Source organism: Pelecanus crispus, chromosome 8 (assembly GCF_030463565.1).
Source record: "Pelecanus crispus isolate bPelCri1 chromosome 8, bPelCri1.pri, whole genome shotgun sequence".
Lineage (NCBI taxonomy): Eukaryota > Metazoa > Chordata > Aves > Pelecaniformes > Pelecanidae > Pelecanus > Pelecanus crispus.
In genome coordinates this window covers 14,494,105-14,515,073 of record NC_134650.1, presented here as the reverse complement: position 1 = coordinate 14,515,073, position 20,969 = coordinate 14,494,105, and the positions used below count along the sequence as shown (strand labels likewise).

At 35.6% G+C, this 20,969-nt stretch overlaps 1 protein-coding gene across 1 annotated transcript in view; it reads right to left on the bottom strand.

The window, feature by feature from the left end:
• Positions 1–2,556: 2,556 nt before the first annotated feature.
• Positions 2,557–20,969, bottom strand: part of GABRA1 (gamma-aminobutyric acid type A receptor subunit alpha1) — a 42,452-nt gene continuing 24,039 nt past the window's right edge. Inside the window, exons 6-10 of the mRNA XM_075715520.1 lie at positions 20,133–20,215; positions 15,344–15,487; positions 9,196–9,348; positions 6,405–6,607; positions 2,557–2,865 (exon numbers count right to left, since the gene is read on the bottom strand). Coding sequence (XP_075571635.1) covers positions 2,557–2,865; positions 6,405–6,607; positions 9,196–9,348; positions 15,344–15,487; positions 20,133–20,215 — 892 coding nt within the window. The remainder of the gene's footprint in view (positions 2,866–6,404; positions 6,608–9,195; positions 9,349–15,343; positions 15,488–20,132; positions 20,216–20,969) is intronic.

Sequence of the window (20,969 nt, the reverse complement as noted above, 5' to 3'; positions counted from 1 at the left end):
ATGTGTCATAAAATACAGTAACTAAAGAAAACCAAAGTAAAACATTCACTTCCATTATTGAACATTTTTAGCTTTATTATTATAATAGAATTACAGTCTGACATAAAATAAAGAGCTTTTGCTAAACTCTGTAAAAGCAATACATGCTTCTGCCATAAACAACCTCTATTAGATTTAGGTTTTATTGCCACATCACTGCACTGAGGTGCAATAAACATTCAATGTCATCTTTTTAAAATTATCCCAGGAGTAAACAGAAACTGTCCTCTATAAGAGTGTATCATTATTTTCAAGGAAGACTTACTATTATTACATGGTTTAGCAAAGCATTGTAAAAAAGCTACATAGAGAATACCTTGTCTTTGATAAACTGTGCAATCAAGTTTATACAGTATAATACTATTGGCATAGACTAACTAAGAGGTGATATAATGCAATCATTGCATAGCAAAAAGCAGACTAGTTAAGTAATATTCACATCTAATGTGCAAAATGCAGACCTAAAGGTAGCTATGAATTGCTAGAAAGGTAGAATGCCCTAAATGAACACACTAGTTTAACGCCAAAAATAACAAGATAAACAAGTACACAGAAGTTAAAGAGCCATAGTTTATTTTTTTCTATACATGTATCTACACATGATACCAGAAGATGAAACATCCCCTTTCCATAAGCTCCAATCAGATAACTTATCAAGTTTAGACAGGACTAAATGTTAGACAATGAAGCATTATTTAAAAAAAATCTTCTCTAAATAAAACATTAACGATTTCCTTTTGTAGATAGAGAATGTCAACTGTTTGAAAGAGTTTAGAAAACATTGCCTATGAAATTTGACTCTCAGTAGCTGTTTCTCTGGAGGCTCATGTAGCATTGTTTTAAAAATTCATCCAATACCGTATATTATGGTTTTTTAATTGATGCTTGCAAATATCCACCATTCTTCCCATCTCTTAGAAAAATCTTTATCTGAAATTTTATTTCTACGAATCAGCAGTAATGATACTGACTAGAATTTTTTTAAAGGGAGCACAATACCTGCAAAATGGACATCTTGTATTTAAAGCCCTTACATATTGTTCCTACAAATATATTGCTACAGTAAAAATGAAATGTAGTAAGTTTAGTCAATAAAATCTATTTTCCTGTACATTCTTTTATGTATGACTTTTTTTTTAATTTAATGCTACATATATTACATCACTTATTGTAACAGTTATGTATCAGCAAATATAGCAGTAATATACAGATGAACTTCTGTCTTAAATATTTCACCATTTTTACCTACCAAATATAATCCCATACTTTAGTATTTATGCATGACCTGAGCAGACCAGTCATTAATCTAATAGTATACATTGGATGACATTGTCAAATTGCAAGCTACTGTACACTTAACCACTTTACAAATGGAATTAATTCCAAGCGCTTTCTGCATATTTATTTTTTTAGGCTTTCCAGTACCACTGATTTGTTTTTTCTTTTTTAAAGTCAGGCTCTAAATATGTTTTATTGAGCATTTAACAACATATTAAGAGCTAAGAGGTGAATCCTACACAATGTTTTAAGAACACAACTTTAAAAAAGTAAAAAAATGTACAATCTCATGCTGCATATTTACATATATTATTTAAATACTATATTTTGTCTTTCTGCTATCCATAAATCTCAGTCTAAAGCTTCTTTTTAATGTATGTTTTATAAAAGAATACATTCAACATATCTAGAGCTTGCAAAAATTGTTGGTTTGGTTTTTTTAACTCTCTAAAACATAGTGATGAGTAAAAGCTATCTGTAAAAGCATCCAGGAATTGTTTGGATTACACAGGTGATAGAGGGAACTTGGGATCTGCACTTGATTGTGCAACTGGTTTTAAATCTAGTCTAGTGACAACTTAATGCTTAGAACAAGACTGCAGTAAGACAGCAGATTAAAGCATTTGTTACCATTAGATCTTATGTGCCATACAGTGACAAACTGTACCTAGAGTGAGTGGATTTCCTTTTTCTTTAAAGATCATTTAATACTCTAAGTCAGGTGGTTTGGAATAGAGAAGAGAAAAGGGATTAGGAAAATAACGTATCTTATGGGATTCAGCAAATGGAAAGCTTTACATCCTTGAAAAGATTATAAACAGTGGCTGAATAAATGGTATGGTATAGTATGTGCATCAGGAATATCATAAAGAAAATTTTCCCACTCCCCACAATCCTTTGAATAAAAATATCTTTTTCACATACATATACAATACCTTTTGGGGACATTCAGTATTAAGCTATCTACAAATGGTTTTCTTTTTTTTTTTTTTTCCCATTACCCTACAACTCTTTCTTTCCCATTTCTGGAATCACTTTTCCAAAGTATATAGCTTATATTGTTCTTTCCTTCACACACAGGTTTTTTAAATATACAGATATATTTAACCTTTTGTTAAATAAAGAAACTTTTCTTTTCTTTAAGACAGAGGCAATGAAGCAAATGTGAATTACCGTATGTGAAAATGGGAAGCAGTTCCCAGAGCAAAAGACAAAACAGAACTATACGAATAAATGAGGTTATTGATGTGGAGTTGGAGCTTTTAACTGGGGTTCCCGGTTTAAATAGGTAGCCCAATAGACTAAGTTAAAGATTCCAAAGAGCAATGGGAAGGCTATTCTTGATAGTCGATCAATTTTACTGACGCTGTTAAAAGTTTTCTTGGGTTCTGCAGGTTTTGTTTCTGGTTTAACTTCTTTGGGCTCAATCGTTGCACTTTTAGCAATGGTTGCCAGCCCAGGGTCCCTTGCAATATTAGGGGTGTAGCTCGTAGCTGCAGCTGTGTATGTGTTATTTTTCTTAATGAGAGGATCCTTCACTTTCTTTGGCTGAAGAAAGAAGAAAATGTTTTATTCTCACTATCTTCTTAACAGATAAGATTATGAAAAAGCACCATAAAATTTTGCAATTAATCAAATTTATACTATAAATTGTAATAAGCTGTAAGAAGGAAGTTAGTGTCTGGGTACATGACTCATGCAAAATATTTAGGTGAAGACAAAGACAAAATCATCCATCTGTGTTACTTGTATTAGTTAAACCCAGTTAGATGATGGATAAACTATAATGAGGGCTTATACTGATACCTAGGCTCACTGATCGACAAAATTACCTTTAACGGTAATCAGCAGCGACAAACCACTCATAATTCAATATTCCCTTAATCAAATGTGTTTCTTGACCAGGACAAAAACTTTAAAAGACACTGAATTTCTTAATGTAGCTTTCCAATGTTAAAACAAAGTTATATGATGCATTCTAGCACAGTTCATACATAAAAATACACAATAAAAATATCATGTGACCATGCACTAAAAGAGTGGATTATTTAATAAAATGCAAAGCTGCTAGTTCTATTCACTAACAGTTTACACCGAAAGCATACGCATTATGGAATAGAAACTTAATGTTCTTGTTTGAATGTTACAACTGGATCATAATGGCTGAAATGTCATTCCACATACAGTGACTTAAATAACTGTATGATTTTTGCATCCACCTACCTATAGTGCTAAAGCAAGAATGTATCAAAAATCTTTTAGTGGAGAACAACTTATTAATCAGAAAGATTATCTAGATTTTTCCCCTAGGTCCTTATGTTTCTCGTATTCTACTTCTGGGATCTACTTGTAGGAAAAAAATATAAATTTTGACATCTGGGGTTACCAGTTGGAATTCAACTGTCCCTGTTGCAGACAGTCCAAACCCTTCCTCCAGCCACTGCACAAGGATAAACATAGAAGAGAGATGCAGTGGGTCATTAAGGAGGTGTAAAAAAAAGCATCACTTTGCTCCAAGTTCCTCCAATTATGAGAAAAAAAAAAAAGATAACAAAAAAATCCCAAGACCTTAGGAAAACTTTAGGCAGTATTTGCTACAAAAAGAATAGGCAAATGTTATCCATTTTATCCTCTTAGAAGGAGGGGGAAAAAAAAGATATGGCTAAAGAGAAAATATCAGCAGAATGTGATCTATTATGTCATTTCACAAGATAGCAGATATAATTCTCTATTTTCAAGAAGCAGCTGTCCCACGGAGCCAATATTTTTTAAAGTAGTCACAGTACTTTTTATGACAGATCAACTCTAGATCAGTAGCTATATAGACCACCCAGCAGGGGGGCTTTGGTAAAAAGTTCTTGTTCAAGAGGTGAACATTTCAGGGAGCAAATAGGCTCCTGCAGGATGCTTGGGAATGTGAAGGGAAGTTGCCATAGCAATCAGGGCAAGTGGGAAGAATCTTGTCAAAGCATGGCTTGGAACACCATGCAGGAAGGAAACAAAGGCTGAAATGTTAAATTTCTGCTACTTAGTAAGAAAAGGGATTCACATAATGACTCTGATGTATATGCTCTTTATTTCATGACAATAATATTGAGCTTGACTTGAGGCTAAGAAAAATCTTCAAATTGTCTTAAAATATTTCTGCTGAATAGGAGGAACAAACAGGTTGAAAAAAATACTCAGAAAAGAAGAAAGGCAATGGCAGAAAGATTTTTTTTTAGTTGTCTGTCTGTTCTTTTCCTCCTGAGCAGGAAGGCTGCTAACACGCTTGCTGAGTACGAAGCCAGTCCTGTCTCCATCTCAGCCAGATACTCTGGTGAGCAGCAATAAATCCAGCAGGCAACGAACTGCTTCACAGAAGTCTCACAGCAGACCTTTTCTATAGATTTAAATGTCATGAGGAATCTGATCCTCAAAAAGTCCTGACACCAGTAGGGGTCTTAATATTTCATGTTAAATTCAACTTTATGAAAAAGTAATATGACAGCTAATTAGAGCTCTAAATTTTATTAAGCTGTGATGCTCTGTTCACCATTAATTTGCCTTGCTTGCCTTGCCTTATGTCTGCAGATAATGCACTCTACCAAGTACCGGTATGTGTTTGCTGACTTATATCAAATGACACATAAAGACCCTTACCTGTTGAGGAATGCAAAGCCATAAATCTTCCAATGTTTTAAATCGTGTTTGAATATTGTGTTTATATCGGTGTGGTTTTTTCTCAAAATGTAATTTTCTTTCAAACAAATAAAATGGCTGATTATAGTAACTATGTTACAAGGTAGATCATATTAACAAGGCAATACTTAACATTTAAGGATTTTGCTCTATTAATACAGCCCATTTTTTTACAATAGGTATCATGAAGATAGCACAACAAAGAATCAAACAAATTATTTTCAATGAAAGTACTATCAGTAACTGAAAACTCAATATTCACCAGCAGTCGTGCAGCTCATTACTGCAAGTTGGTTTTGTTACTTCACTCATTTATTCTACAATACTTTTGTATTAGTTTTCATTCTGTAAATGTCCTAATATTCTTTGTTTTCTGACTTATGCAACTAAAATAGCAAAAAGAAGAAAAATTATATATAGGCATACACTCCTGAATTAAACACACGGGTTCACGTACCAATGAGTAACATCTGCTCCTCCAAATATTTATTCTGCTGAATCTCTAGTCTGTGAATGTTCATAATAACCAATTAGGCAAGTTAAAACTCTCTTTCTAGATCTCTCTCTCAAAAAAAAAAATCCAACCAAATGAGCTTCCTCACAGAAGCAGCTGACATAATAACTCACAGGAAATGGGAAACTTTCTCTTTCATCCCCTAAATGTCCTCAACAATTTCTTGATGCACCTGTGATTTACAGACCGGGTCTGATCCCAGACCAAAGGGAGTCAGTCTGATGTCTCACTGTTGCATTCAGGGAGGTATGGATCAGGATCGCACACTCCCAATGCAACTGCCAATGGTTCCCCCAAAACAAATCAATTTCTCCTATAGACTAGGAAGTAAAAATAATATTTCTATTTGAAAAAAAATAGGGAAAAGATAAGAGGCAAAAGAAAGGAAAGAAAAAGTCCTGTGGTGATTTGTTTGGTCATGATCACAGAGCAGTCCTCCTGAAGTTCATGTTGGGGAGCAATATACTTTGGACAGTGTCAAATACAGTAGCCACAAGATTGGGGTTTTTTTCTATGTTTATACTGAGGCATCCACATTGTCTCTTGCTTGAACACTAGAAAATTAATTGCTTTCCCTTAAAAGAAAAAAACCACCAACACCACATTTATCTTCTTTCTGCTCAGTTGCACAAGTCAAAATCTTAGTAAAATTTTTAATTATTAATAGCATTAAATATCATCCAGTATGTCAGAAGTAGTATTTAGGTACTCAGTGTCTAAGAAATTATTGTTTATGTGTAGAAATGCTGTGTACGAACACATGAGGAAACTCTTTTGGAATAATTATTTACTATTCTAAAAAATAAGAATTTCTAACATGCTAAAAGAACCCCATATAGTGACCAAGCATGACACAGTATGACCTGTTGGGATAGATATTAAGTGGTGTTACCTTTTCAGGAACGACGCTTTTGCCATCCCATGCATAGCCTCTCTTTGTGAAGTAATTCACTGTTGCAAATTCGATGAGTGCAGAAAACACAAAGGCATAGCACACCGCTATAAACCAATCCATAGCAGTGGCATAGGCCACCTTGGGCAGCGAATTCCTTGCACTGATGCTCAGAGTAGTCATTGTCAGGACAGTTGTCACTCCTGCAAAGCAGTTTTAGTGTGTTTAGATCAGTGGCTATATTTCGTGCTTCAACTGTTACAATACATGCGAAAGCCTTGTCTTTACCCTAATTCTTATAAACTTCCCCACTTAAGTTCAGTTGCTAATTGAGGATATCAGATTTCAAGTTTTATGGAAGTTACAGGATCTTCAAAACATCTTTCATACCTTTATTCTTTGACATAGCTGTAATAGAACAATATTTTTAAAGTTGGAATGGAAATAATATTTTGAGTTGTGGACTAGATACTACTTTATGCTTCCTGGTATCTGGAGAATCATTGTTGCTGTTCCTTACTCATGCCCTGCAAATTGTCCTACAGATATAAAAATTCAACATTTTTAGTTCTTTCTTGCAACAGTTCTAAGGTATTTAGGTAGAAAACTAAAAGAACTTGTTGTTTTCATTCAGTTTATTTGGTATATGCTCCTTGAAATGTATAGTCAAATGCACTAAGCTTTATGTTATATTACATATATTTGAACTGATGCCCTGAGAATAGCAAAGAATTTATGTAAGAACAATAATAATGTAATTTGTATTTCTGGTATCAGAGCTTCTCACTGCTGATGAAGCTTTTCCCTTAAACTGGCCACAGAAAGCAAGCAGGACTCTATTGAACTCACTCTGCTTGCAGCAACTTGAAGAAAAAAATCTACAAGTGTGGGCTAGACATTTACATCAAATCACTTGTCCACAAGTTACCTTGACAACTGCAATGTCATGTATTGAATGTGTCTTCCAAGTTCATCTTCACTGCACTGAGTGTTAGTGAAAATGTGCAGTGGTCTAAAATAGGCCAAATAATAAACAATTCATTTACATGCTGGTGTAAAAAGCTTGAATTAATAGTGCCTAATGAGCAAGCAATTTCTCTTCCCTGAGAGACAACCTAATCTTGTCATTGACTCATTACTAGTGAGCTTATGTTTTTCTTACACAGTAGCAAGACAGGATTTATAATTTTTATTATCTGTGGTACTAAGTGGACTAAAAGATGTAAGTTGTGCTTCTGTATGTATATGCATTCATGCAAAATTTTCTGCAACATTGTTTCACTGCCATTAAGAAATGAAAAAGCTATCTTGATACATAATGATGGAGTAAACACAAAGCTATTTACTACATAACTGTCTTCTAAAAGGAAAACTTTCAGATATGTGTGGGTTCTTTAGCCTGCGAAGATAGCAGCTTGAACATCATGCAGTATTATATATTATTCATTGAGACTAGGAAATTCTGTTCTCCATGTAGGGGCAGTGAAGTATAGCATTTTAAACTGATCATCTGACATTTCTTTTTAAATTATATGTGCAAAAAGAGCAAAAATAGTTACAATTTCAATAGCTTTGACTACAGAGGCCCATCAAAGTCCCAGGTTATTTCTCAGTGAAGTTGATGATAAAAATTCAGAACTAATTTTAGATGTTAATCTAAACAATACTATGTAAATCAAATTTATTTATACTGTGGTCTAAACCACTCTTCTGTAAACACACATCTGTATATCAACAGAAAGCCTCTACTTGATTCATGGGGTCTAAGGCTATGCAAGTTGTGATTGATTTCCAGAGGCATTGGGAAACTAAAGCACAGCTGTGAAGAGTGCCAGAAAAGGTCAATAAAAATATCTCTTGTTCACCAAGAGTTTCAGAGTCTACGTGGCTCAACATCAGGCCTTGTGACTCCCTGGCTTTGCTATGTCCTGTGTAAATGGATAAATTCTCTTTGGCAAAGCAGGAGGGCCCACGGAATCCTGCCCCAGCAGTGCCCTGAGGCAGAGAAACTAGTGTAAAAGCCAACTCGGCTGTGTGTTCTTCTACCTCCTTCTGCCAAAGGTGTTCAGGTGTCCCATCTGAACATCACAAAAAAGACTAGGTCACATAGCAGAAGTCTCAGGTTTTATTTTCCTTAACTGAAGATTTATTACTTTTTTTTTTTAATTATGTACTTGATTTGGATTAATATCTTCAAAGAATATGCTAGTTGTTTGTTTCTAATTTTAAGATAAGCACTTGCAAGCAGTGGTTAAAACACTAGGGACCAACTGGATAAACTTAGAGTCCTTTAGATTGCCTTCTTACTTCTTTCATTCAGTGCATCTATTTATCACTGTAAGCACAACAAATTGCACTGATTTCAACAGGACACCTTTAGCAGCAGACTGCAAAAGGGATTGATGAAAAGATTTTTAAGATAAGAATTTTCAAAGGGCCTAAGGATGTCAAATGACCAACACCGCTTGATTAAAGCCCTTTTGACAATCCCCATCATTAATGTCATTGCCACGGTCAGAAATTTTTTATTCATATACTTATTGTTTTGGAAAAGTGGAACTGTAATAGATTGCTTAAGATATTTTCAGGTCTCTTTTTACAATCAGTTTAAAAGCTTTGGACCTTAAATCAGCTTCTGCTACAACTTCACAATGAAACATCCTAAGTATTGTATACTATGTCCAGGCTCATGCTGTTCTCCAATATCATGTTACGCATAACTAGTTTTACCATAAAATTTCTTAAACCTATCTGGCCTACGATTGCCAAGAGGTTTATAGGTCTTGCTTACCAAATACAGTTCTTGCTGGAACAGATTCTCTATTAAGCCAGAAGGACACCTGTGACAGTATCACTGTCATGATGCATGGCAGATAAGTCTGGATGACAAAGTAACCAATCTTTCTCTTCAAATGAAAATGCGTAGTCATAACAACATATTCCCCTGAAAACAAGAAAAATGGGAACATTAAAGCTTTTATAAATATACAAATTAGTGGGCTTTATAGGAATAATTTTTTCATTATATTCACCCTTGTTGTAAAAAAAAAAAAAAATCCTCGGATCAAATTGGGTCAGCTCTGAAGAAAATATTTAATAAAGCCGGTTCTGAAGTTCCACTAATAATACAAAACTAGACAGTTCTGGGAAATGCTAATTAAATGTACATCTTTTCATCTCTGCTGAGTAGTGAATGAAAGTCTGCATTAACTGGTGGCTGTTTAGGCCTCTTGTGAAAGGCCTTATTCCAGTAGAAGATGGAAAACCACCATAATATACACATGTAAACATCATATAAAGACTAAATCAAGCCAGGCACTCAGAAGTGTTTCAGTCAGGCCAGGCTTAAGATGTAATTGTTGATGTGATTGTGTCTGCATTACCACTGTCTGTGCTTTATGTCCTCTGAAGATTAAGTGTCCCTGTTCTGCTAATTCAGTACTTTACTAAATGGTTATTCTCTCCTCAAGTAAATGGACAATACAAGAATAACCCAGAATATTTTCATTAGCACTAACTTTCTGGGTGCTACAAAAACATATGAGCTGGGTATTCTAATTGCAACTGAAAGGAATCCTAAGTATTTCAATAATTTTATAAACCTTCCCTGCCAGAGCACAGAAAATAATGCTTCGTTTTCAGGTCATTATTTACATAATTGAAAATGGATTTTGAAAAACAGTATATTCTCAAAAGATTGCAAAACCTATTGTTGTGACTTTTTTTTTTGGAGTAGATTGATTTTTCTTACTATTCAATAAACTTTATCTTAGGAAAGAAACAGGCAGACATGTACCTCAACGGAAACCTCTGTCTAGATTAGAGATGACATATGAAATTACTGTTATTCTATTTTAAAATGCAGGCAGTTGGAAAGAGAAAGTTGCTCTTGTACAGGAAAAGCTTACATCGGATTGAAAAACTATGTCTAGACATTGACTGCTTATGCACCGAGCTTGTCAGATGCCCTTTAATTCAGAGTCTAGAAGAACATTCATTTGAACAATCTCGCTCAATGTATAACCCTGAGGAAAGCTTATAAATAAGATGTAACAATACTTCTGGTATGTTTCAATATAAAAAACAGTAGCGAAGGAGGAACAGAATCAGTTATAAATTGAGAAGTAAAGCAAAGGATATACAAGAAAAAATTTCTTTCAAGAATAGGACTAGCAGAAGTAGTATAGTGGGCATTATTACTTGAATTTTGCCCATCTATCTTTAACGTTCACTGAAACAACCTTCTTTTGCTTTGTACCAGAGACGACGATCTTATGAAGGATGCCAGCCTTGGCTAGAAGAGCCAATAATTTATTTTATCTACTAAAATATGACGTGGGAAGCTATTTTAATGCAATCAGATATAGAATTCTCACAATGGTGTGTCAGAATTAATTCAGTGATTGTAGATGGCAAGCTAAGAATACAGAGTGAACATACCACTGTACCCTGAAGCTTTATTTAGCTGCTTAAATTATCAAAGTATTTTTAACCTCTGGAAAATGAGAACAAGATTCAAGGCATAAAGGCAATTAAAAAGACAGGGATTACTCTCATCCGTTAAGCATTGCAGCAGGTCTGACCTAGAAGTCAGCTAAAGGTAATGCCATAAGGAGTGAATCAGGCAAAGTGTAGGCCTAGAATAACACCCACTGTTCAGTTACAAGGCAAAAACATGTTTTTAAGTCTCCAAAGTACCAGTGAACTGTAGTCATTTATTAGAAGTCATTTATTAGAAGATCTTTGATGAGATTTATTTAAATAACTGTGGGACATGAAAGTACTCCAGTTATTTACTGAACCTTTAGCTTCCCACATTTTGTGGCTTGCTTTAATTGAAAAGCATAGCCACATTCATGACAGCTGCTGACCACTAACTTCTCAGCAATTCCTCTGTAATTCTGTTTTCAAAGGTTTATAGTTCAGCCATAAAATTCCCTACAAGCTAAGATTTCAAATAGCTATTAAGCAAAATATTTCCTATATTCATAGCATCTGATTACTAGGCTTTCACAAGTTGTAGCACAAGTTGAAGCTTATGCATCTTACATTCTCTTATATTTTATTCTCTTATCCAAAGAAGTAAGAAAGAAAGGTATTTCACAGAATCACAGAATGGCTGGGGTTGGAAGGGACTTCTGGAGATCATCTAGTCCAACCCTTCTGCTAAAGCAGGTTTACCTAGAGCAGGTTGCACAGGATTGCATCCAGGTGGGTTTTGAATATCTCCAGAGAAGGAGACTCTGCAACCTCTCTGGGCAGCTTGTTCCAGTGCTCCGTCACCCTCAAAATAAAGAATTTTTTCCTCATATTCATATGGAACTTCCTGTGTTTCAGTTTGTGCCTTATCTGGTCATTGGGCACCACTGAAAAGAGTCTGGCCCCATTCTCCTGACACCCACCCTTAAAATGGTGTAAGCGTGTAATTTCTTTTTAGCTTCCTTGGAATTCCTAAAGTCTTCTACAAATAACTGTGTTGAGCAGATAAATTTGTTTTTCATTTTATTTATTCCATGAACTTTGAATTAGTTTATATGTATTACACAATATGAAACATTTAAAACACAACTCTCTCATCTATATTAACTTAATGTTTAGAATGATTGTCCACATTTGAATACTTCCAGTGCTCTGGAAGAGTTTGTGCCTGTGCTCAACACTTCTGCAGCTGCAGTTTTTAACCAGCCCTTAATTCTACAGTATATCACAATCATTGAGTCAAATGCTTAGGTGGTGTAAACTAACCTGTGTCCCTAGAAGAAAATAGTTGGTAATTCACTAAAGTTACATCAAACCTACTTAGTCAGTGTTCTGTAAACTATCTGTAATAAACCCAGTTTACCAGGTGAGCACCTAAAATTAACGTGCATCACGTCAGATGTAAGGTTTGAGGTGGGGACTGAGTTTTAGCTATAATAATACCTTCTCTATCACTGTAGGTAGGAAGTAAGGCTTTCCTTGCCATTAATTTAAAACGAAGTATTTCTCATTTACTACTCATGCCATGTAACACAACAGAAAAACTCTTAAGAACAGCATCCTCTCAGGAGATTTACAGAACATCAGAAAAGTGAGTACAAATCTTGATGATTCTGAGTGCAAAGCAATGTTTTCAAGGTGGCAAAATAACTCTATGTAAATAGAAACTTGCATGAGCCCTTTAAGCATCTCTTAAGGTGCTTAAAAAAAGATAATTTTAAACTCTTTCTGAGTCAGTAGTTGGAGAGTGACAGGAATTTTACATACAAGTAAAAAATGGATGATTCTCCTAAGTAAAACAGCAGCAACAATAATTATTATTTTGTTTACTGAATACTATTTTTAAGCCTGTAGTACCTGCACATTCCATTGCCAGCATAGATGAGTAACTATGCTATAAAAAAGTTTTAGTCTTTCAAGATTCTCTTGTCACAAAAGATCAGTATTTGTAGTTATCTTGTTCTATATCCAGAAATAAGCATAGCAGATGGCCTACTAGCAAAGGAACGGGAAAAAAAAAAAAAAAAAAAAAAGACTTTATGGATTCATCAAATCATTTAATAGTTTTGAGAATGTTTAGAGTAACCCAGTTACACCAAATTCTTGGAAAATACATGTCTGGAATTCCAGACAACTATAAATATCATTTTAAAATTGCCCAAGATTATGTAGATTCCTCTAATGATCCACAGAATCAGCTGCACGAGAGCTTCATTTTCTTGCCTAGTAAAGGTGCTGAGAACACTTAAGCGAAGATTGTCTTCAATTCCATTTGTCTTTTTGTCAGATGAGTCATCATCCACAACTCTGAAAATAGGGAGGGATTACATAATTTTCATTATATATGTCATATCTTAAACCAGAGATGATCAGAGGACAAAGATGTGCTGCAGGATTCTGTTGAGACTAGCTGCCCACCTACCTGAATGGGGAGAAAACTGATTATTAACCATTTCTGATCCTGATCCCCACCATTGTTTTGGGGAAGGCAAAGCATTTTTCTTTCCAAAGTAAACCAAGACGAATTTTTCCTCAAAACACTGAATTTGCAAGCAATAAATGTGTTTCTTCCACCACTGTATATTCTTATCAAGTACTAACTAAAGAGGATTGAGAGTTTGGTACTAAAAAAATTCTTTAATGGGCTTATTTTTAGCTTTGATAACCATTGTATTTATTTCTTTATAATATTTTTCTGCATGTAGACAATAGCATCTTTATTTCAGCAAATATTAATTGTACAGTATTTAACTTTATAGATAGGCACAGTAAAGAGCTTCTTCAGGTAGAAAAAGGAGGCAGAATGCAAACCAATGAAATACCATGGGCAAAACAAATATTTTTTTGTTCCTTCATGGAAATGATAAAGAATTTTTACACTTCTTATGTTTGTCTCCAGTTCTTTTTAAAAATTTATTATCTGCCTTTTTTAACAATTTATAGGGTGCTTCTCACACTTCTATCTAATTACTCTGAATTATATCTGGTATTACCTATTTGATTTAGATATGTTCCCAAGCTTATGAGTCTCTTCTGATTATCCTGCCACCCTTTTAATGCATCCAGCAAGCAGAGAATAGGCAATGAGTGCAAAAGGGCAGGCACACAGCTTGCCGAGGTCTCTCTGAGTGAGTAGCTTCAGAACACAAAGAGTAAAGAGCTTGAGATCCTTGCAGTTCCTCCCAAATCCCACTGACTTTTCAGCAAAGGGCAGCTGGGGTGAATTCCTGGCTCCACAAAAGTCAATGGCAACACTTCGAGCTGTGGCCAGCCCAAGAATTCTCCCCTTTTCTTTTTGCTTGTCCGATGCATGCCTCTGGGCTCAATAATGGAAGCAGTGAATCTATGGGAGCAGTTGTATCGATCTTGCTCTTATGCAAGGTACTACTGCCATCCCACTTACTTCTTTTATGAGTACATCAACTGAACAGAAGCTTCCAAGTAGTAACCTAAATATTGGTCCACTAGAAACTTTTGTCTGTGAGAAATTTTGTTTTGCTTAATAGAGCATATGAATACATTTTGGCAAGCTAAATAAAAAAGTCAGACATGAATTAGGGTTCACCTTAAATTGACTCACTTTTCCTTACGTGTTCATTGATTTTATGAATGACGCATTAGAATGTTTGGTTTATGCAGGTATAAGTGTACTTCTCTAGTTCAGTCACAGTGTCAGGTGCATTCAAAGCAATACAAATACTTCTCCTAATGCAGTGCTTCTTTTGGTCCATTGAGCAGTCAATCTAGTCAACACTTTGAGCTCTTGTTCATGCCCGATGCTCAGTTTATTACAGTATTTAGGTCTTTGTGCCCCTTCCAAATTATTAAAAAAAAAAAGACATTACATCTTGAAACAAACACTGCAAAGTGAAAAAGAAAAGGGTTTTAGCCAGCTTCAACGTTACAGGTATATAATACTATAAATGTCAGCTATATTTCTGTATCGCATTAATAGTTTCGGAGTTTAGTTTGGAGCTAGCATTGACACCGAAATCCTGTTTGGATGTTCCAGATGGTTTTTAATTTGACGACATATTTTTTTCACTCTCTAAATACTCCCTTGAGAAACTATATGCTTGCTTTTAGCAACTTACTTCACTGCCTCCAGGAATATGATCTTTGAGGATTCATATTCTTATACTATTTTTTTAAGCTTACATAGTAAGCAGATAATACGATAAGCGTATGAGGAGTGCTGCTTTATAATGTAAATTATTGGTTTTTCTGGCTAGGTCTGTCACTATAGGAAGCTTTTTAATTGTTCAAATATTTTAACCACCAGCTGAAGTAGGAAAATAATCCCAAGATCTGTTAGCATTTCAGAGTCATGTTTTCCTAATCTGAAGCTCGTATATTGCAATTTACCTCTCTCACTCTTTGGTCTTTGTATTTTTTCTCCTGCTCTAAATTATGTTTTGGCAGTTAAATATGACCCTTCCCAAAAAACCTTTTTCACAGACCTGTACTGGACTGAACAATTCCAGAGTCCACAGTTTGTCCAAGCAGATCATATTGGTTCAACCGAGAGCCGTCTTCAGCCACAACCACTGACCTTGCTGGTTCCCGTGTCCATTCATACACAACCTCTGCTCTGGTATAAGCATCTAATTTAAAAGAAATACATGCATTTCAGCTATGCACCTTCTATTGCCATATTGCTTTATCAGAACAATATTTTGGGCAGTAGTTTGAATATTAAATTCTCTTTAATTATCTGTAGAAACCCACAACTAGCTTATTGGAACTTTTTATCTGTGGGAAATATAACTGATTTTATAGGTCTGTCCACATGATGATTACCTAAAATTCTGTTGTAGGGCTGGATTAAGTTTTGTCCTCAATGGCATGAAAATCTTTCTCTCCCTTACATCATTCCTATTTATGCAAAATCTGAGTAACCAGAAGCAAGAGTGAAATGTGGAATTTCATGGGCATCTGAGGACTCCAACTCTTTTTCTAACTTTTAATTACTGTCAAGAAAGATGAGTCCCAGTCTTTTCAATTTGTCATAGTGTGGTGTTGTCTGACCCACCATAGAAAATAAGTCCTTCTCAGAGTGGCTTCAGTGATCTTACCATCATTGGCCTGGTTAGAGCTCTCCATTTGGTAATCCCCCTCTCACACTGTCCTTGCTGTGTAACAGGCATAGCAGAAATTTCTGAGGCTGCCTAGGCTCGAGTGAGTTTAAATCACAATTAATCTATTTTTTTTTGCTTTGGTTGTTTCTGGGAAATGCTCACACTGAGGTTCACATTTATTTGAGTCTTGAACAAAGCAGAAGAAAAACATTGTGGGCTCTCCAAACCCGAGCAGTCTAGTATGTTACATAGATAATTCAGTAGTATACTGCATATGCCATCCAGGTGTTTTGTGCTGTTATTAGTATGTTATTTATGTTATTTCAGGAATCAAACTATATATAAATATTTTTAATCTTAGTCCTGTTGTAAAATTCTTCTGTCACTTGGTGTAGTCTGGAGTCTGACAGCTCTCTCTGAGCAGTTAGGGTGGGAGTTAGTTGTCTACATAGAGGCACCTAGCGTCATTCTTCACACCTAAGAATATCCAAGACATGTATGGGACTGAATGTGTGATCAGAACCTACATAGAGCCTGCACCCACCAAAGGCAGCTGGAAGCCAGATGGCACATCTTAAGGCATCCAAAATGACACTAGACTCCTACCTACAAGATGAGATTTTCCCTTTTTTCAGGACTAGCAAGCAGGAAAAGAAAAGGAGGAATCTGATTCACTTGACCTCATTTGTGAGTTAGTAATTTTATCTTATCAGTGTAAGAGATAACAGTAAGTGAAGAGGTGGTGTTGGATGGAGTGCACTGGTAAATTAATTGCATGGCATTTGATCCTGCATTATTGAAGCGGAAGGGTGCTTCTACCCTTAGACTTCATGTTCCCCAAGGACTGCAACATATACATAGCTTTTTGGAATGAACAGTGAATGCAAATCTACGTCTTAGTAATTCTGACCTTAAAAATAATGGCCACAGTAAGTACAAGAATTTGCTTGCCAGTCTAGTCACATAAGGAAAAAGTGGCAATAATAATATTAATTTTCAAGCATTTTACTTGTTCTGGAGCATGGGAGTAGTTTGGAAGAGAGAGGACTGATTTCCTGAGCTGCTGAGAACAACGGGATTAGGTTAGAGGGAAAGGAGTACACTCATCAGTGCTGGAAATGAGCTCGCCCTGCCCTCTAACTGCCAGATTTGGTGCTCTGTTTAGCTTCCATCCTCAGCTTCCAATTCAGATATTGCATAAGTAGCAACACAGCCTTTTGCTCCTATCACTGCTGCTTTCCAGAGTGGCCTTAGTTTTAAACTGACAATCAGATTTTTGTGGTAAGGACTGAGGAGAGCATCTGCCTTTCTGATTTTGTTTTGCCAACATATGGCTTTTTGTTGTTCCAGAATCTCTTTAGCATTTGTCACATTGAATTTACATTGGAATAACCTCTAGCTTAAGCTGCTATTTTGGCAAATCACTTAGTCTTGGAGCTGGGTCAAACATTTATCGGCCTCTACAGTACGGACAGTGTCCGTAGGAGACGTGCAACTCCTTCAAAATGAGGCTTTTCTGAATCCAGCTCCAACAAGTGATGAGTAACAGTGGAGGACGTGGAAAAACTCTTATCCAATTTAATTCAAAACAAACAGCTGGGCAAACACTACCTTGGGGAGCTACTAAGTGTAATATTGTAGTCTGCACTTAAAGCATGGCTTTCATGACAATTAAAGGTCTTTTTCAGTAAATATTTCAGTCAGTCAAGATGATTATAGTGAATTGCTTTAGTCGTTTGACAGAAATGTCCCAAATATATTTAAATATGATTCCCACTGAAAAAGTGGCAATTAAATGTAAGAACTGTTCTTTTTCTATGTACAGTGGTGAGTCCCATTTTCATATCTTGCTTGGGTCCGGCCATTTGTCACGCAGGAGGTACTTCTATTTGTATCAATAACTAAATATTGAGACAAATATTCTATAACCTGATAATTATGACATATAATCTGATGAGAAGAAGGGGAGAGGTCTAGCTTTAAGGCCCTGTTCTGGACAGTGAGTTCCCTGTGCAGTGTTTGCAGCAAAACCATGTTACAGAAAGAACTCCTCCCCATGAGGCTCCCAGATTGGAAGCTCACCTGAATTTAGTAGGGAAACGCAAAGTTTCCCTGAAAAGTCCTTGATTTTGTCTCATAGCCCTTCCCAGCATTTGGAGTTCCTCATTTTGCTAGGTCCTTTTTAGGACAGCTGGCATGATAGCCAGTAGTGTTCAAAAAAAAAAAAAAAAGAAAATAGCCTGTAAAACATGACAGACCATGCCTGCACTCTGAGCTTAGAATGCCAGTTGTCACCTCTGACTTTGGTGTAAGAAATAGTCTTTAAATGAGAAGTATTACCGATTTTTGTTGTTGTTGTTCATTTAAGAAAATTATATATGTTATGATAATAAAATTTTTTGGCAGGATAAAAAGGAAACCAATTTAAATACAAAAGATATGCAGATACACTTGCATGTCTTTTTGCTATCTTGTTTTTACCTTGTGGTGTGGTTCTGGAGTTGTATTCAAATCCATATTATCTATCCCTTTTCATTCATAATTTCTGTATCCTTAATCATTTCACTGAGGTAAGATCCTTAGTAACCTGGAAAGCCGTGCACTTTGTGAACCGAGAGTACAGTAATCTGGGACACAATGGGCTAGAAAGAACTTATTGTCGGAAAAAAATGGGAACTATTGTTCAGACTAGCGAATGTCTGGTGTTTAGGCTGTGGCTCGATGCACAGATGTGGTGACACATGTCTTATCAAGTCTATAAAAATTCGATCTAGTAGTTCACATTTGTTCAATAATGGTTTAACTTGGCATTAGCAGGCTTTATGCACAATTAGCCATCTTCCCACCTCCCAGATCCAGCATGCAGTCCGCATAAACACTTTAATGTGCATTTCAAAAGAAATTTAATCCTGCGACCAATCCTGATCTAACTGGGATCTCAGGTGCACAGATCTCCTGTTATTAATCAAGAACCCACTGCAGCTATTTGCCCTGTTATTAGCTGGAGTAAGGCTTCCTCCCCACCCCCTTCTGTTTCACAGGACATTTGGAAAGATTTATTGGAAGTGCTGTAAGAAAACTTAACATTCAAGGAGTAAACTATTCTTGTCAGTTATACTGCCAAGTCTGTATGAGCTTTTTGTTCTCTGAATCTTATCTAGGAGGCTAGTAGTTCTTTAAAGACAAAACAGCGGTCCTTTCTCATGGTAAACATAGAGCTATTCAGCCCAAAGTAAATTATCACCCTGTCTGGTAACATGTGAAGAATGAATTGGGTGTTCTGTTTGTTGACTTGTAAAATAGATCAAGCCACTAAGTACCCATTATCAGTGAAACGACCCATTTCTACTAGAAAAAAAATAGCCATTGAGGAAACAATTTGTACCCTATTACATCTTCCACACATTTTGTCTTCCTTGTTTGTGTTGAACCAACCAGAGTAAAACAGCTTTCACTTTTTTTTTTTTTTTCCTTAAAGAGTTGAAGGGGGACTATATTTAATTTTTAAAAATATTATGTTTAGCTAAGTTTGAAAGTATCAGTGTCAGGTTGGTTGTTATTCAAATTAAAGTTTTGGGGGAAATTCTCATATACATACAGAAAGCTTTGTCAGTTATTACACTGATTTTAATTACATTACATTTTGTCCAGTATGTTCTCTAATCTAAGCTTACAAATGCTGCAAGTATAGGACTCTATCTGGAGACTTGGGAGATTTTTAACTTTGAGAAATGTTGCATGATTGTAATGTGAATATTTTATAATCTTAGGCAAAATTTTCTTCTAAACGTGCCAAGACTATGGAGGGGAATTTTCTTCACCTAAACCAATTAAGTTATCCATGGTCTGTATTACTTTTCTCTAACATTGATTTGGGGTCTTAACAAAATAAAGCAACTTTAACATTTTCTATCTGGCAAACTACTTTTCTAGATGTTTAGAGCACTGTTGTTTTTCTCTTTTGTGAATGTCCAGGCATGACATTGGAGGATATGTAAGACACACAGAAGAGGTTCATTATATTAAATATAAATATATATAAGAATAAAAATACAACCCTGCAAAAAAAGTGAAAAATACACAAGATTAAAACCTTGAGGTTTTCTCAGTTGCGAAATACTTTTGTAAAGTGGCCTAAAAAGGGAGAAACCTCAATTTAAAATAAACTTACAGCTTCCAAATTTCAAGGGGCAAGCATGTGCATCCATAGGAAAGTCTTCTAAATGCATTGGACATTCTGCTCTCACAGTCAATCTATAATGGATTAATGAGCAAAAGGACACATTTATTCTAGTTTCATAGAAATAGCAAATAGACTTCTATTAAGACACACAGAATAAGTATAGCATAATATCTGTTATGTGATTAATTAGCAGCTAGAACGGGACCTGAATTGTCTGGCTGGGGGTGCTGACAGGCATGGGTAGACACAGCAGTGCGACTGGCTCTGCCCCTCTACCGTGTTTCACTGTACAGCAAAGCCATACTCAGACTTCTAACTTGGTGTGAGGATTAAAATCTATTAGAAACTGAAATTACTTCCTTGCTGCCAACATTACATTGGCCCACTCTGGATGCTTAGACATTTGCTGAAATCATTTTGTTGCTATCAGCTTGAGTGCAAACACGTTTCTCAATAAAAGAGATTAAATAAACTCGAAACACTCACATGCCACGCATCAGCAAGGAATGAACAATAATACTTGAATACTTGGGAGAAGACTGCATTAAGGCACTTGCAAAGGTAAGCAAATAGAAATGGTTATGGTCAAAAAAAGAAACATGTGAACAATGTGCTGCCAAGATAGTATTCTTGTGGATTAAATCCCTAACAGCCAAGCATTTAGGAAGACAAGAAAAATTGACCTGGACTTGTATAACTACCAGCCAAGCAGATTCTACCCTAGCCTAGGCAGTCTTGAAAGATGTTGCAGAATAAATTGAACATATTTGACAGGCTCCCAAAAGCCTGGAGACTTTGTTTTCTCCAAATACTTGTACTGCTTTT